The sequence below is a fragment of the Lepeophtheirus salmonis genome, chromosome 3 (genome assembly GCF_016086655.4).
Source record: "Lepeophtheirus salmonis chromosome 3, UVic_Lsal_1.4, whole genome shotgun sequence".
Classification (NCBI taxonomy): Eukaryota; Metazoa; Arthropoda; class Copepoda; order Siphonostomatoida; family Caligidae; genus Lepeophtheirus; species Lepeophtheirus salmonis.
Genome location: NC_052133.2, coordinates 28,375,558 through 28,392,182, shown reverse-complemented (window position 1 = coordinate 28,392,182; position 16,625 = coordinate 28,375,558). Strand labels below are relative to the sequence as shown.

The 16,625-nt window shown below is 33.6% G+C and overlaps 1 protein-coding gene and 1 long non-coding RNA gene across 2 annotated transcripts; one reads left to right on the top strand and one right to left on the bottom strand.

The window, feature by feature from the left end:
• Nucleotides 1-8,903, bottom strand: LOC121114840 (uncharacterized). The gene is made up of 4 exons (XR_005863354.2): nt 5,516-8,903; nt 968-4,774; nt 774-913; nt 1-711 (listed from the first exon to the last, which is right to left on the bottom strand). It is a non-coding gene; the product is annotated as an uncharacterized lncRNA (long non-coding RNA).
• A 5,672-nt stretch (nt 8,904-14,575) lies between these two features.
• Nucleotides 14,576-16,294, top strand: LOC121115344 (uncharacterized). The gene has a single exon (XM_071887267.1). It carries the CDS (start codon nt 14,924-14,926, stop codon nt 16,010-16,012), a length of 1,089 nt encoding a protein of 362 aa, XP_071743368.1. The 5' UTR covers nt 14,576-14,923; the 3' UTR covers nt 16,013-16,294.
• Nucleotides 16,295-16,625: the final 331 nt, after the last annotated feature.

The following is a 16,625-nucleotide window of genomic DNA, read 5'->3' as shown; positions in this document are numbered from 1 at the left end:
TAGAGTATTTGAAATATATTTGAAGCTCAAAGTTTAAAAAAAAGGCTTTAATTAAATATAATCCACATACTAAAAAATAAACCATTAAACATTTAAGTTAAATATACAAAATTAAACAATTAAAATCATATAACTATTAATAATAATAAATTATAAATACAGAATATTGAAATAATAGATTGATCCAGATAATTTTTTCTTGTTCTAACATCGGAAGTCAGTTAAATATGTCATAACTTTAGGTTGCAATACACAAGCGAGACGTGGAGTTTAATCAAAAAGATAATCACCCCTCTTCTTCATGTGGAAGTTGCTATATACAATTTTGCACAGGATAGATATATCTCTACCGATGAGATCTAACTAATTATTAATAATAAAGTAAATGTCAAAATCATAAAATTAGACAATAAATATATTAATAAAAAAATGTTAGAAATAAATTAATCTTAAAGATTTAGAGCAAAAGCTAATTATGTAGTAATGTCCGGCGATATTACTCCCTATTAAGAGCACCAAAAAAGATTTTCCCCGTTATTTAGGTATGCTTATATAACAACATACTATTATCATGAAGGATATACACAATTGTTATTTATAATGCAACACCCAATGTAACTACCCTCGTTGTTGTGACCATTTAAACAGTTGTTTTGCCTTTTATGAGTTTTCTGAACACCACTTCTTGGAGCCCATCAACCATAGCTAAGCCTTAAATGATAAAAAAGTAATATTTATTGACTATGTAATATTGGAAAACCTAATTATCATACCCAAGTCTTAAAGCGAAGTAAGTAGTCTCAGACAAACTAGTTGCAAACCATCCAAAGCTACTACCCCCGTTGTTGTGACCATTTAAGCAGTTGTTTTTACTATTTAATGAGTTGTGTATCATAATTCTTGATATGTTTAGCTAAAATAGAATCATATTTTATGGTTAGATTTAAAAAAAAGATTGAATACTTACTGTTAGATAGTACAAAATTCAGAGTTTCATTTCGATATTCGTAAATACTTTTTACTGATAACTTGATCGTCATTTGGTGTGGATGACTCAAAAGTTTTTTATATGTATTTCTATAAATGACATCAGTACCAACATCCTCCATTAATTTAATGATGGTTCCTCGGGAAGGGATAGGTTTACTCGTGTATTTCTCCATAAATTTTTTGAACATAGATGATTAGCAATTGATAAGGTTATGTGCAATAAGCATCTTTGTGAGATCAGAGTTAAAGTCTGACTTGATGTATTCATCATTAACTTGATTTTTTAGATGAATATCCATTCTCTTGATATGAGATGAGAATAATGAGTGTTGTGTAATTCTAGATAGGAGACCAAAGGCACATTTTTTTCTACAAATCCGACAAACCATCTGTTTCTCATCTGGTAAGTAATTCCCAAATTCCTGGGCTTCCATTTTCATAAATCCAGACATTATTTTAGGCATTTTATTCAGTTCTCTATCGACTATCACCATCTAATATTATATTAATATTGAATAATAAAGGCGGGAATGATGACGTTCTTGATTGATAGAAGAAGATGTATATTATTTAATCAATGATGCCATAAGTATTTCTTCTCTTCTGCTCGCACGCTTTTCTATTCTTACCAAAATTATCACCCTTACTAATATGATTAGAACGGGTAATTGTTTTTATTAGACAATAAAAGAGAATTCAAGTAATACATTAAAATGTACATAATTAAGTAGAGCCTGATTGAAGCTTAGAAATCTTTCTTGAAGAGGACTTGACATTCTTAGCTGTATTCTGATTTGAAGTTCTTTTTCTGCTCTCTTGACGGACCCTATCATTTAGTTGACTAGCCAAATTCTTGCCTATCACATTGAAGAGAATTAGTGAAATCTTGCCGTGCAAACTACTCCATTTGTGACCATTTCTGCAAACAATGGCATTCATAGCTTCAATACCTGAATTAGAAGTATTCTGCATTTAACCCCGAAACGTAATTACAAAAGAAGCTCTTAGGTTCGAGGTGTTAATAAGTGAATATTTCCTTTTCTGTACGTTGGTGATGAAGATAAATAAAGAATGAGCGTAAAGACAAGTAAGAAATAGGATATCGGGTGGAGTTGAGAGCCTTCCTCTACTCATAATTTTTATCAACTTAGCCAAGTTAACTTGTTCCTCTTCGGATTCAGCCATCAATCTTATGCCAGTGTTAAATGGAGAGTCATTGCCAACCAAAAGAGATCTGCATGATGAACACTTCGTTTTCTTATTAAGAGAGAATGCGATGTATTCAGCAACAAAATATAATGCATTACTTTCTTCAATGCTGCTCATTTTCTCTAGGTCTGAAGGCTCCCAATCAATGGGAAGTATTTCAACTTTATTCTCATCTACATCAGCCATCACGTCCTTAATCTCAAAGATAGTCATACAATTAAATTTTACGAGACACTTTACCCTGATTTTCTTTTCTGCCTCCAATATCTGTCTAACACTAATACATATAATCATTAGCTCCGCTTAGTTGTCTATACCAGCTGAATCTTCACTCTATACTGCCAGACTGAAAACAATATAGATATTTTTGAAATTGTTCACAGAATCGGAGAGGAGATGCACCTTGAGATAATTATTGTGAGGATGAATTATTGATGTTTGTAGATGACCAGCACAAAGAAGCTGCGAGTAAAAGTTCCTGTTGGCTGGGTGATTATCGACAGATAAGGCTACAACAATAAATCCAATTTAGTATAGTGCTTTGCATGATGACTATATATTGCCTAAAGATGAATTCGGCATTCAAATTTACCACGGGATAAGAGATACAACATATATGTATTTTCCTCCAGCAGACTTCATCATAAAGGTGAGGACAGTTTTAGTGGTTTGATTGTTCTCAGTTCCTAGAAACTTGCCTCTCACAAACTCACCTCTTTGAGCAGAGTAGACCTCATCAATTATGAGAGTCACATTTCGTTCTCCTCTCTTCAGGTCCTTTATTCTGGTACTTAAATATTGTAAGGTTGAAACTGGCAAACCGGCCTCCACAGTTACAGCCCTTGAAAGTGCACTAAGATGCCGGGGACATGGAATTGTAAGAGTATTGGATCTATAAATTTGGTCGTAGAGGGCAGTACTCATATTCTGCCACAAAAGACAAACAGAAAGAAGGCCTGCACTGTACCTCTTCGCTTTTGGGGTCTAGAAAAGTAGTGTCAACTTAAAAATTCCAACTTTGATGTTTTGGGTGTCTCCAAGTCTTGGGATTCTTTCAATCTATGCAACAAGCTCATAATGACTTCAAGCGTGTGATATTGAGTCAATTGCTCCTTTGATCCAAGATATGCAGCAATATTGAAAGCTTCAGTCACGAAATTGATCTTATTCGATTTTAATCCAAGACAGTGAGAGACTGAAGTGTTGCTAATCCTCTGATGTCGTAGGAAAACTTTGAAGGTGAGGTTGTCCTCGATTTCCAAGCTTGCTTTGATTTCTAGACCCTTGTCCTCAGTAGTTTCAAGTTTTACGAGTAACAATTTGGGTGCTTTTTATAAGAAGAAATCCTGATGGCAATGTCTCCTGTGATAACTTATCAAACATATCAGTTGACGTGTGCACTTCTTCCTCATTGAACATTTCAGACTCCAAGGCCTCTTGATGTTGGTGTTCAAGTTGGAGTCTTTGACTACTAATGGAAGCTCGAGTTGGCCTTGGTAGTGGTGATGAGAAGGAAAGGTAGTCCGGAGGCTTAAGAATGACATTGTTTTGCTTTGGGCAAACTGGGGGGACAACATCATTTTTCAAGCGTCTACAAGTCATAAATTAATGAATAATACATCAATTACGAGAAATTTGAGCTGCTTTACCGACTACGAAGTTGTATTCTATACTCTCGGCCTTTCCATGTTACTTGTCAACGGAGTTAGTAATGAAGTCTTCTCTTTAAAATGTAGGCAACATAAACTTGAATTTTCTGTTATTGTCTAAATGATTGTTTTGTTTTTAAGATCCGTGATTGATCTTGGTATTGCCCTTTCCCAGCATGACTGAAGATGAGGATTATGGGGTACATTGAAACCAGGAAACTTGTGATAACTAATGTCAGGGGTCTTGAGGGTACCGTCATACCCCTGTCTATATCTTGGGCACAGCATTTCCATCCCATTCTTTTCCAAGAAGAAACAATTAAATAATTAATAATCACTATTTAATTTATTGAAAACAATAACGTCGTCACACCAAGACTAAGTACTTCTTCTAAACAGTGAATAATTTTAATAATACGCAGCAAAAAATCCAGCCCCTTTAGGGAGCTGGTGTGCGTCTCTTATTCTGAAGCTTAGAGACGTCCATGGAGAGATATTGATGGAACCTTCAATATATGGTTATAGTAGAGGCCGTTATTGACTTCGGAATTTATTAAGTTGTTAGAGTTTACCTCAGATAAAGGATATATTTTCCATAACAAATTAAAATAAATATAGTTTATAAATTATCCTTGTTTTGTGTTCCTTCTTTTCAACTTGTTTGCTGTGAAGCTTTTATTTACCCTTTAGCTTTAGATTCATTTATGGGAAGATTCTCTCTTCACACATGCATGACAACAGGGGAGGATCTTCTCATTAACAATCCACCTACTATCTACAAGATATAAAACTAATCAGCAAGGTTGTACCATATCGATCTAGCGGTTCAAGCAGTTTCGATTCGTGAACTGCTAGAACTGGAACCGACAAAATCGAACCAAGACCGCAATATATTGCTTATCGGTCCTGTTCTTGTGCTTTTGTTCCTATATAGAATATAAAAAGAAAATATTATATATATGGTCTTATAAAAAATAAATTAGCTTTAATATATAAGTTAATTTTCTGCATTTTTTTATTGTTCAATTGAAGCGTTTTCTAATGGTTTTTTTACGTAGCCAGGGTGATACAGTTGTATCTGAGTTCCAAATAACTAAGGGCTTCACTTGGATCTGAAAAAGTAGTTTTAGGTACCACACGGTGCAAATAAAAGAGGGAAGGGGTGGGGTAGATTATGTATCCAAGTCCGCGACTAACCTTGTCGGGCGCTATAATATTTCCTAAGCCAGGGTTTCCCAAACTTTACCTATTCCCCTACACAAATACATTTTTAGGTGAGGCCCCCTTTATACGAAACCTGTGTACTATGAATGTGTATAATTAAAACAATATATTTACAATTCCTTTAGTTTTTAAATTATAAATCTCGTTCATAACTATGTAATGTATCTATTACTAATTTGAATTTATATTAAAACATTATACGGTCAAAATCATTTTTTGCAAGCTCCTGGTATAAGAGCATATTTAAGGTCAATTTTTCATGCAAAAAATTCGTGTACAGCACTCATCGACTTCCATGGGAAAACTTGGTACAGAAAACGAAGATCCAGAAGATATATTGGCAAACAATGGGAGTGAGTGGATCACTTCAAGGAAAAACGGAGATCAAAATTCACTTATCTAATAATATAAATGATATTTTGAACTGCATTGAAAAAACTCACCTTACAATAGCGATGCTGAAACGTTGCATCCAGCTTTCCTGATTGCATCTCCGTAGGTATACAATTGTAATCAAAGACAGTAAAGGCAAATTTGTGAATAATTTGAGCAAAAGTTATGCCTTTAGGCATATTGATGCGTAATTTTATCTCTTCTGAAGACAATTCTCTTTTCTTGAACCTCCCATCCGAAAAAGAGATGTCAAACCCAGACGTTGAAGCATCAGTATGAATTTCTAAATATTGATTGAATTCCCGGATGATAGGAGAGCACGAGTCCCTTAAATTTGACCCTCATTTTACAAAGGACGACTTCGAAGAAAAAGAGGCTACCTTCTTCGACTTCATAGTATTCCTCTTTCTCAGTGACCTCCTGATAGGAATCAAACTCTCTCATAACATGAAGACAATGATGTTTAACTAGGTGTTCAAAAGTCGGCAGTAAAGCCGTACAATCCTTGCAAATGTTCGGAAGAGATTGACGAAGCTTTTGAAGAATTTTTTGTTGCATTCAAAATGAGTCTTAGCATGATCAAAAAGCTCGTCTGCTTCTTTAAAGGACAAGTTTCAGAGCTTGCAGATTGAATCATTATCAGAAGACTCCGATAGATTAATTAACTCATCTGATGCAATTAATTTTAACTAAAAAGTAAAATGATTAAATCAACTTTCCTATATAAATATTTATAACACTAGAACATAGATGAAACTGCATTATCGTATTCAGTAAAAAATATATGAATGACGTCATAGGATAAGCGACATCTTGCCAAAAAATATGAAAAATACTCACCATACTTTTTCTTCAGGCTAACGTTCCTGGTTTGCTACTTAATTTAAAGCCTTAACTGTGACATATAAAAAAGATAACTTACTAGTGATATTTGCTGTGTACTGTTGTGTGTGGAAAAATATTACTAATAATAGAAAAGAAGAATTGGCTCTGAAAGGAATTAAAATTGTGTATTTAATTATTAATGTATTGGAATTCAGTATGTATTCATAATTAATTGACGACAGTGCCTGATTCAGGCTATTCTCCAAAGAATAGATTAGGTTACTCCGGAAATACAAGGAAGACAACATTTTTTGTCAAAGACAACCAATTAAAAATGAAACTCTCCCTCATAGTTGAGTCAATGCTCTACCATGATATCAAATAATTATATGATTTTTTTAGCGATTACTATTTACTTATTTCTTTTTAAATTATATTTATGTTAACTTTGAGAAAATGTATCAATACTAAAAGTTTCTATTGTTATACTTATAGGAAAGATTAGGAACAGAGTAACAATTTACGATTATGTAGCAAACATTTTAGACACAAAGACTATAAATTTGAAAGAACAGATTTTCTCTCGTCGTATCTTGAAAAAAGATTTATATTTGAGAGTATTCAAGAAATATTACTAAAAAAAAAGTTCCGTTCCGAGATATACTGCTTCAAATTTGGCAACTAGGTAAAAAAGTTAATAATTTGAACCTAATGCAAACGTTCGTAGGTCTTTTTTTTCTATAATCTTACAAAATTAAAAGAATAAGTTACTTATTTTGCAATAAATAAAATAGTATCCCTTTTTGATATTTAAAAAAAATAGATTGTAGATTTTGACCGTCTGATACTCATCTTATAACAAGCGGGGGTAGTCTGCTTTTTTGCTTTAGAAATGAAACAGATCCCCAAATTTATCAACCTCTTCAAATATTTGATAAATTACAATTTAGGTCATGTAATCACAGAGCATAAGTCCCCTCAAGAAATCTCTCGCTCGTTTTTTAAAGCAATGTATATATATCTTATATTACTTATATGAGTATTTGAATTTGACAAATCTTTATGATTGCAATTAATTTTTATATATTCATTTATTCCAAAAATGAATAGAACTAAGGTACAAGAATAAATAAAACTTAAAGATCTAAAATTAAATTTAAAATAAAAAAGTCCAAAAATGATTAATCCAATGTTTTAACTATTACATATTTGATTCATTAACAAAAGTTATTTTCTTTTTTTTTCAAAGTTTTCATCTTTTAAACTCTGACATATTTTATCCTTAAATAATTGACCATCTTTAGAAAATGCTCTCTCGACGGTAGCTGAGGACAGAAGTGTATAAATCAGATGGTAACATTTGGGCTGATTAGATCTAACGGCAATTCAGCCAAATATTCAAATATCTTAGAATAACAATGATTAAATTGATAGAATTCAAATTACCACATGCAAACAAGATAACATTAAGTGCTAATGAGTAGTGCTTCCCAAACAGTGTGTCCTCAGGTAAGTTTAAGTGTACCGCACGATTTGTGAGTTTATCTAACCGTTGTTTTAACTTGCTTTTACTTAAGAAAATGTTTCATCTTGGCAGAATGAATTAAGGTTTTCGATCGAAAGATATTTTTTTTTTACAAACAATTGAAGATTTTAAGATACTGTCTCCACAAAGTTGATCAGTATGTATCTATTTTGTATTTTGTTGTCTTGGATACTTAAATATACATAGTTTTTTTTTTAACATTTGATTGAAAAACGTTCTTGAATACTTTATAAATAGGAATTATAGTCAAGTAATACATTCCATTTGTTGGTATTCTGACAGATTTTTCTTCATTAATTTACCTAATATTATTTAATATTTCAATTATCTACTAATCTAAAAATTTTATTGATTAACTTTTATATTATCAATTTTCATTTAATCCGGTAGAGTTGAAATACGTTAAATGATATTTTTTGAATTACAAGATGTAAAATATCCTTCTATAAAGCTCTCTGCCTAAGTAATTCATGTCATTATTCTGTGAACCATTCCTTACAATTATCTATAATAATAAAGTAAAGTTTGTTTGTATGAATTTCTGAATATATGATAACGAGTCAGCGAGTGTACTGTGTATAATGCTCTATGATGTATATCATAAACATATATTTTGATCTAAGAAATAACAATGTATTTGTATTAATTAAATTTTGCAGGCGTGAGCATGTACCAATAACAAGAACCCAGTTTCTGTTTATTTTTGTTATTACATTTTAAGTATATCATAATTTATAATTAAATCTTTGCTGTAGTAACGGATCCAACTATGATTCAGCAACTACGAATTTCATTATAATAATCATATATTATTTGCATAAGTTGTTACATAAATATATAGTAAATAGTTTTATAGAGATACAAATTAGAAGGATTTACAAAAATGGAAGCTTGTTAAATTAAAGTAAGTTATCATGAAATGCATGACTTGACGCAGATTCAATTTATTGTTTTAATGAGTTGATTTTTATGTAAGTACGTACGAGTATTGTAAGGATGATTACATAAGAAGTCTGCATTCACACATTCTTTGCAAATTTTACACTTAAAAAAGGGTATTCTCATTGTATCTTCATAGTGTAAGTATAAGGATCCATTGTTTGTTGTGTGTGACTTAGCTCAAGTATTACATCCAAGGAACATGATTAATGCCGTGTTTACTGAATGGAACTGATCTCCACCATAGATACGTAAATGAATAATCATTTTTCAAATAGTAGCCATTTAATATCCACAAATAATCATAATAATTGAATAGTCATTGATCAATTCCTTGGCATTTGTAACATAAATGTTTTTTTATGTATTTCAAAAATATTGTTACTATTTACAAATCTACTGCATATTATTCTTAAAATTTGTCCCTTTCATGCGTAACTGGACTCAACTCATTTTATATTAAAAGGTGACATTTTTAAACAGCCCCATGTTAAATTTGTGAATTTGCTGATTGACAAAGATTTATGTGTACAAAGTTTATGTGGGATGACTACTTTTGGCCTTGATGACCTTTGCCGAACGCTTTGCATGTAGGGAGCTCAGGTTTTTTAAATGTTTCTTTAATTGGTAGATGGAGTTGTACTGATTAAGTATAAGTGATATTTATAGTATTACATTTACTCCATCTGACCTAGGAATCTTGAGTGAAGTCCATATACATAAAGTTTCTTTCTTTAGGAATCCCCTGGGCGCAAACCTACGCACATTGAGTTCAAGAGAATAATTTATCACGAGCACGTTATCCATGAGCTACGGCGATTTCATGGCACAACTTTCTTCAGGGATTTTATCCCAAGATGGCTTAATGTGGACACAAAGATTGTCCTTGCTCTTTCTGAAGACTCCATTGCCCTTCCTCTCAACTATTTCTTATATTAAAAAAACCAGGGGCTTCCTATCTGGTTAATAGGGAGGTAAACTGATCATCTCTGATAAGGAGTTAATATGTTTTGATGTTTTTCTAGAAAAACTGCATCACTATTTTCCATCTTGTGTAGCATTTTTCTTTAAAATAATATATACAAAAATTTACCTTATTAATATTTGATCCATCAATTTGTTAATTTAAAAATATTAACAACACCCCCCTAAAATCGACACTGATTGGATAACTGAATGGCTGAACATTGCTAGCCGATTGGACAAACTATCGATTTTTTAAAATTCTAAAATTGATATTGGTTGTAAGAAAATGAATGTTGATATGATAAATTGACTTGTCACAATTAAAGAAGAAGTCCATCGAATATAATTTAGACAAAAGATTATATTATTTAAAATATAATACGATACCCTTTAAAAGAAGTATATTGTACAAGAGTCGGCACTTAATGTTGAACATTAGAAATCAACAGTATCAATACTCAATATTAATAAGTACAATATAGAGCATGATATTGTTTTATAATTTTTAAAGCAAAGATTGATAAATTTTAGCCACAGTCTACAAATCTAAGACGAAACATCAAACAGCTAGTCTTGATGAGATTTTGTCTCTAGATTCACTCTGATTGGAGTATTGTCTTGGAAATGAAATTAACTTCAAAGAGCATCATTTGAATCACCTAAAGGTTGTTTAGTTGCCTAGGACAGATTTAGCCAGCAGAATTCTCCTGAAAAAAAAAAAAAAAAGCTGTGACATTATCGTTGATCAAATTTTAGATGTTGTTGGATGTGTATGTTGTAGTTCCATTTTGTTGTCAGATCCTAGCTGTACTCTACTACTCATAAGCCCATGAAAAGAGCATAGTTCCAATGATCTCCACGATAGACTTGGCATTGTTCACTGTCCTGCCTTATCAGTATTACAAGCTTACCTGTCCTCACAGCATTGCCCCTGATTATCTTGGGAATGTCAGCCATGCCTCTTTTAATAACTGATACCACGATTGATTCATCATCAATTTACTATTAAGTTTTTCCAAATCAATTTTAATGAATCTATAAAAATATAGTTTTTTTATAAATAGCCCATGGATTTATTAGTGAATTATACTGTCGACACCTTGTCCATTTGGCATTTTTTCTGTTCGACGCTTTGTCTTTCGACACTTAGTCTGTGAACCGAAGTATCGAAATATAATGCATTCTACTACATGAACATTACAACATCACAAATGTATACAAATACCTCAATTTAAATCTTATCATTTCAATTCAAGAGTAACACAATTGAAACCTTTAGTAAATCAAATATTTATGGTCTGGAGGGCACAATTATTATTATTATTATTTTTTTTTGCAGTTTTAGAAGAATAATGTTTAAATTATGTTTTATATTCATATTTCAGTTAGGAAGGGGAGCAAGTAAATTTTGTCTTGGTACATCCCCCTAATGCCCCTCAATATATTTACAAGATGTTGAATGCGAGTTGTTTCTAAATGGCTTTCATTTCGACAACAATATTTTGTGAGAAGTTTACACTCCCCTGGATTAGACTACATATTTGTAACGGTACTTAGAAAATTGCCCGTATTTTGTTCAAACTTCATGATAGTTTTTAAGGATTCAGGGGTGTCCTACAATACCTTGTCAAACCCGAGGGTTTTGAACTATTTTTTGGTATTAGAGGCGTTCCTTGGATCTATTAGATGAATTGGGAGTGGTTTTTAGCAATCCCACACTACCCCCCGGGCTAATCAGTAGGCGGAAGGTATTCAACCATATTTTAAGAGACCCTAAGCTATTTATTTCCCCCTTACCAATCCTCCCGATCCATTTCTTAGAAGATTGAATTGAATTTAAAAAATTTCCAAGGAAATTGTATTGCAATAATATTACTCACACTTGAAGAGATGGAACAAACAAAATATTTTTTATAAATAATATTAAGTGAATTTATAATGTGTTATTATTCATCATGAAGTTCGAACAAAATACGGGCAATTTTCCTAACTGGCAATTTCCCCTAGGAAAGTTTTTGTACCCATTTGTAACATACATTTGATGTAAATTCGATGTCCAACTTTAATACTAAAAGGAAATTATTATAAATGGACTACATAGGTGTTCTACTTTTACTTCTTGTTAAAGTCCAATAAGAGTCCAAAGTCTTGTGTTTTGAGTCTTGAGCAAAGCTTTGATTATTAGAAAAGAAGTTCAAGTCTTTACTTCTTTTTTTATCCTGTTCATTTCGAATCTTCAAACTCCTTTCGAGCTCATTTCAAGTACATAAACTAATATTATTTGTGTATTAAGATCTTGAGCCCGCTATTGATGAGTTATAACACTTATAAGTCAAAAATAATAGCCTCATCCAAATTTCCATCCTGTTAAGCAGACAGGGTAATATTTTGCTACCTTTTCTGACTCGAGAGTATTTTTTCCCCTTTATATCAACTTAAAAAAATGAAACGATAGTGAGAAAGTTTGTTAAGAAATGGACCAATTAAAATCCTGAGTCATAGCTTCAGAATCGAAGTCAAGTCTCGAGTGTTTGATTTTGAGCTCAAATCAAGTCTCAAGTCTTCAAAATACAAACTGGAGTCGAAATTGAGTCTTGAGTTTAAATCCTTATCTGAAGGCAAGATATTTGGAGGCAAGATATTTGGTTGTATATTAAAAGTAATACTTATTTTATTTCAATTTTTGTAATCGAAAGTTATTCAAAATTAACTACATAATAAAATTTTGATCCCATCAATGCAGTCAAATGGGTGTATCACACATTTTTGTACACAACATAAAAAGTAGTTCACTATAAAATAAATCAAAGCTTATCTTCGTCTAAAAATCAAGTGACTTCTTTGGAAATGTAATTTAAAAAGGGAAACACTCCTTATAGGTCCTGAAACCGTATTATTTAATGAGCTTATATGAAAAGTTTCAGCTAATTTTTTTCTTTGAATTTCTGGTAATTTAATTTGGCAGATTTTTTCTATTAGTATTTTTTAAAGCATATATTTCTCAAAAAGGCACACAATCAACTATATTAATTGGATGAAACTTATAAAGAAAGTATGGGCTGCATTTACGTAGTTAAGTGAAGAGGTTATAATTTTTGAAAATGAAGAATTATGAACCAAGTACACAAACTGATTCAATGCTAATTTGACCTGACCTTCTCCCTATTCTATTAAAAAAAGGAAGTATATTCACAGAAAAAAAATGATTAACTCTTCTTTTATAAGTTCATCATTTAAAACTTTGTCCTAGACGACTGGAATGAATCTTATGCTATAAGAAAATTGGCATCAGAATGATTTATAACATTTAATTGAAATTAGATTTGATAAAACAAAATATCAAAGGCAGACGATGTTAAAGAAATGCGTACCAAAAATCAATGGTTGAAAGGGGATGTTTGTATAAGTATATACGTGTAGGTACATACATTTAGTATATAAATACCTAGTACTTTTGAAATCAAATCATTACAAAAGGACCTTCACTCAATCTAAAACCAATAGAACCAATATAATAATATACTTAAAAGTAAAATGAAACTCTCATTGGTAAGTTAATTAAATCAACATACAAAAAAAAAGGAGAAAAAAAAAGATAATCTGTACTTAATTGGCTTTTTTTTTATAGTTTATATTCATAATTACAACAATTCTCTTAGTCAATTCTGAGCCTATATTTAAAGCCAATGGATTATTATTGACTAGAAGGTCTACAGAGGAATCCCTTTTCCATGGAAAGAGATCTGCCGATGAGTCCCATTTCCATGGGAAAAGATCTGCCGATGAGTCCCATTTCCATGGGAAAAGATCTGTAGATGAGTCCCATTCCCACGGAAAAAGATCCACCGACGAGAATCACGGTCATGGAAAGAGATCAGCTGATGAACATCATGCTCATGGAAAAAGGTCTGCCGATGAACAACATGCTCATGGAAAGAGATCTGCTGAAGAACATCATGCCCATGGAAAGAGATCTGCTGAAGAACATCATGCTCATGGAAAGAGATCTGCTGATGAGTCTCATTTCCACGGAAAGAGATCCGCTGACGAAAATCATGCCCATGGAAAGAGATCTGCTGAAGAACATCATGCTCATCAGTCGGAACAATGCTCATGGAAAAAGATCTGCTGATGTCGGAAAGAGATGAACATCATGCTCATGGAAAGAGATCTGCTGATGAGTCCCATTTCCACGGAAAGAGATGACGAACATCATGCTCATGGAAAGAGATCTGCTGACGAACATCATGCTCATGGAAAGAGATCTGCTGATGAACATCATGCCCATGGAAAGAGATCTGCTGACGAACATCATGCTCATGGAAAAATCTGCTGATGAGTCTCATTTCCACGGAAAGAGATCCGCTGACGAACATCATGCTCATGGAAAAAGATCTGCTGATGAATCCCATTTCCACGGAAAGAGATCCGCTGACGAACATCATGCTCATGGAAAGAGATCTGCTGACGAACATCATGCTCATGGAAAAAGGTCTACCGATGAACTTCATGCTCATGGAAAGAGATCTGCTGATGAACATCATGCCCACGGAAAGAGATCTGCTGACGAACATCATGCTCATGGAAAGAGATCTGCTGAAGAACATCATGCCCATGGAAAGAGATCCGCTGACGAACATCATGCCCATGGAAAGAGATCCGCTGACGAACATCATGCTCATGGAAAAAGATCTGCTGATGAATCCCACTTCCACGGAAAGAGATCCGCTGACGAACATCATGCTCATGGAAAAAGATCTGCTGATGAATCCCATTTCCACGGAAAGAGATCCGCTGACGAACATCATGCTCATGGAAAAAGATCTGCTGATGAATCCCACGGAAAGAGATCCGCTGACGAACATCATGCTCATGGAAAAAGATCTGCTGATGAACATCATGCCCATGGAAAGAGATCTGCTGACGAACATCATGCTCATGGAAAAAGATCTGCTGGTGAGTCCCATTTCCATGGAAAGAGATCGGCTGACGAACATCATGCTCATGGAAAAGATCTGCTGATGAATCCCATTTCCACGGAAAGAGATCTGCTGACGAACATCATGCTCATGGAAAAAGATCTGCTGATGACATCCCATTTCCATGGAAAGAGATCCGCTGACGAACATCATGCTCATGGAAATCTGCTGAGATCACGGAAAGAGATCCGCTGACGAACATCATGCTCATGGAAAAAGATCTGCTGATGAATCCCATTTCCACGGAAAGAGATCCGCTGACGAACATCATGCTCATGGAAAGAGATCTGCTGAACATCATGATGAGTCTCATTTCCACGGAAAGAGATCCGCTGATGAACATCATGCTCATGGAAAGAGATCTGCTGACGAACATCATGCTCATGGAAAAAGATCTGCTGATGAATCCCATTCATGCCATGGAAAGAGATCTGCTGATGAACATCGATGAACATCATGCTCATGGAAAGAGATCTGCTGATGAGTCTCATTTTCATGGAAAGAGATCCGCTGATGAACATCATGCTCATGGAAAGAGATCCGCCGACGAACATCATGCTCATGGAAAAAGATCTGCTGATGAATCCCATTTCCACGGAAAGAGATCCGCTGACGAACATCATGCTCATGGAAAAAGATCTGCTGATGAGTCCCATTTCCACGGAAAGAGATCTGCTGACGAACATCATGCTCATGGAAAGAGATCTGCTGAAGAACATCATGCCCATGGAAAGAGATCCGCTGACGAACATCATGCTCATGGAAAAAGGTCTACCGATGAACTTCATGCTCATGGAAAGAGATCTGCTGATGAACATCATGCCCACGGAAAGAGATCTGCTGACGAACATCATGCTCATGGAAAGAGATCTGCTGAAGAACATCATGCTCATGGAAAAAGATCTGCTGATGAGTCCCATTTCCATGGAAAGAGATCTGCTGAAGAACATCATGCTCATGGAAAGAGATCTGCTGATGAGTCTCATTTCCATGGAAAGAGATCCGCTGACGAACACCATGCTCATGGAAAAAGATCTGCTGATGAGTCCCATTTCCATGGAAAGAGATCGGTTGATGAACATCATGCTCATGGAAAGAGATCTGCTGATGAGTCTCATTTCCATGGAAAAAGATCCGCTGACGAACACCATGCTCATGGAAAAAGGTCTGCCGATGAACATCAAGCTCATGGAAAGAGATCTGCTGAAGAACATCATGCTCATGGGAAAAGGTCTGCCGATGAATCCCACTTCCACGGAAAGAGATCTGCTGACGAACATTATGCTCAGTGAAAGAGATTTGCCCATGAGTCCCACATCCAAGGTTAAATATTCACTGACTTATCATATTCTGATTGAAAGTCAATTCGACATACTATCAGTCTTACTTTTTCATTTTATAACTTTTCCTGACTATTTGGTTCTACCATATTCAAATGCACTAATTAATTTTACAATCACAAAATTACATTTCAAAGTTTATCTATATATAATTTTTGTTTGTTACTTATTTTATCCAAAATAGAATAATAAAGTATTTTATTATGTTTCATTCATAAGAATAATACCACCTCATATGTCAGCTATTGTCCAAATTGTAACTCAATTAATTATCAGATAAGATGATATAACAGTATGAATGAAGAATCAAATAATTTTTTTATGGCTATTAGTTGGGTTGAAGCCTTAAGCATTTTTAGTGTGCAAGTCTCGTTGCTCTTGGAAACCTGAAGAGTGTTGTTTTTTAAATTTTCTGAAGCCATTATCATTAATCTTTCATTCTTGATGAGATAACATTTATTTATAAAGTGTATCCACGAGTGCGTTTGCTCATGACTGTTAAAGAGTGACACTGAAGATTTGTTGGGGAGTTATTAGTGTAAGTCCCTGTTGAACTCAAAGTAGA

Bases quoted from the DNA above. Each gene is read 5' to 3' on its own strand.
- LOC121115344 (XM_071887267.1), top strand. From the start codon at position 14,924: ATGCTCATGGAAAAAGATCTGCTGATGAATCCCATTTCCACGGAAAGA.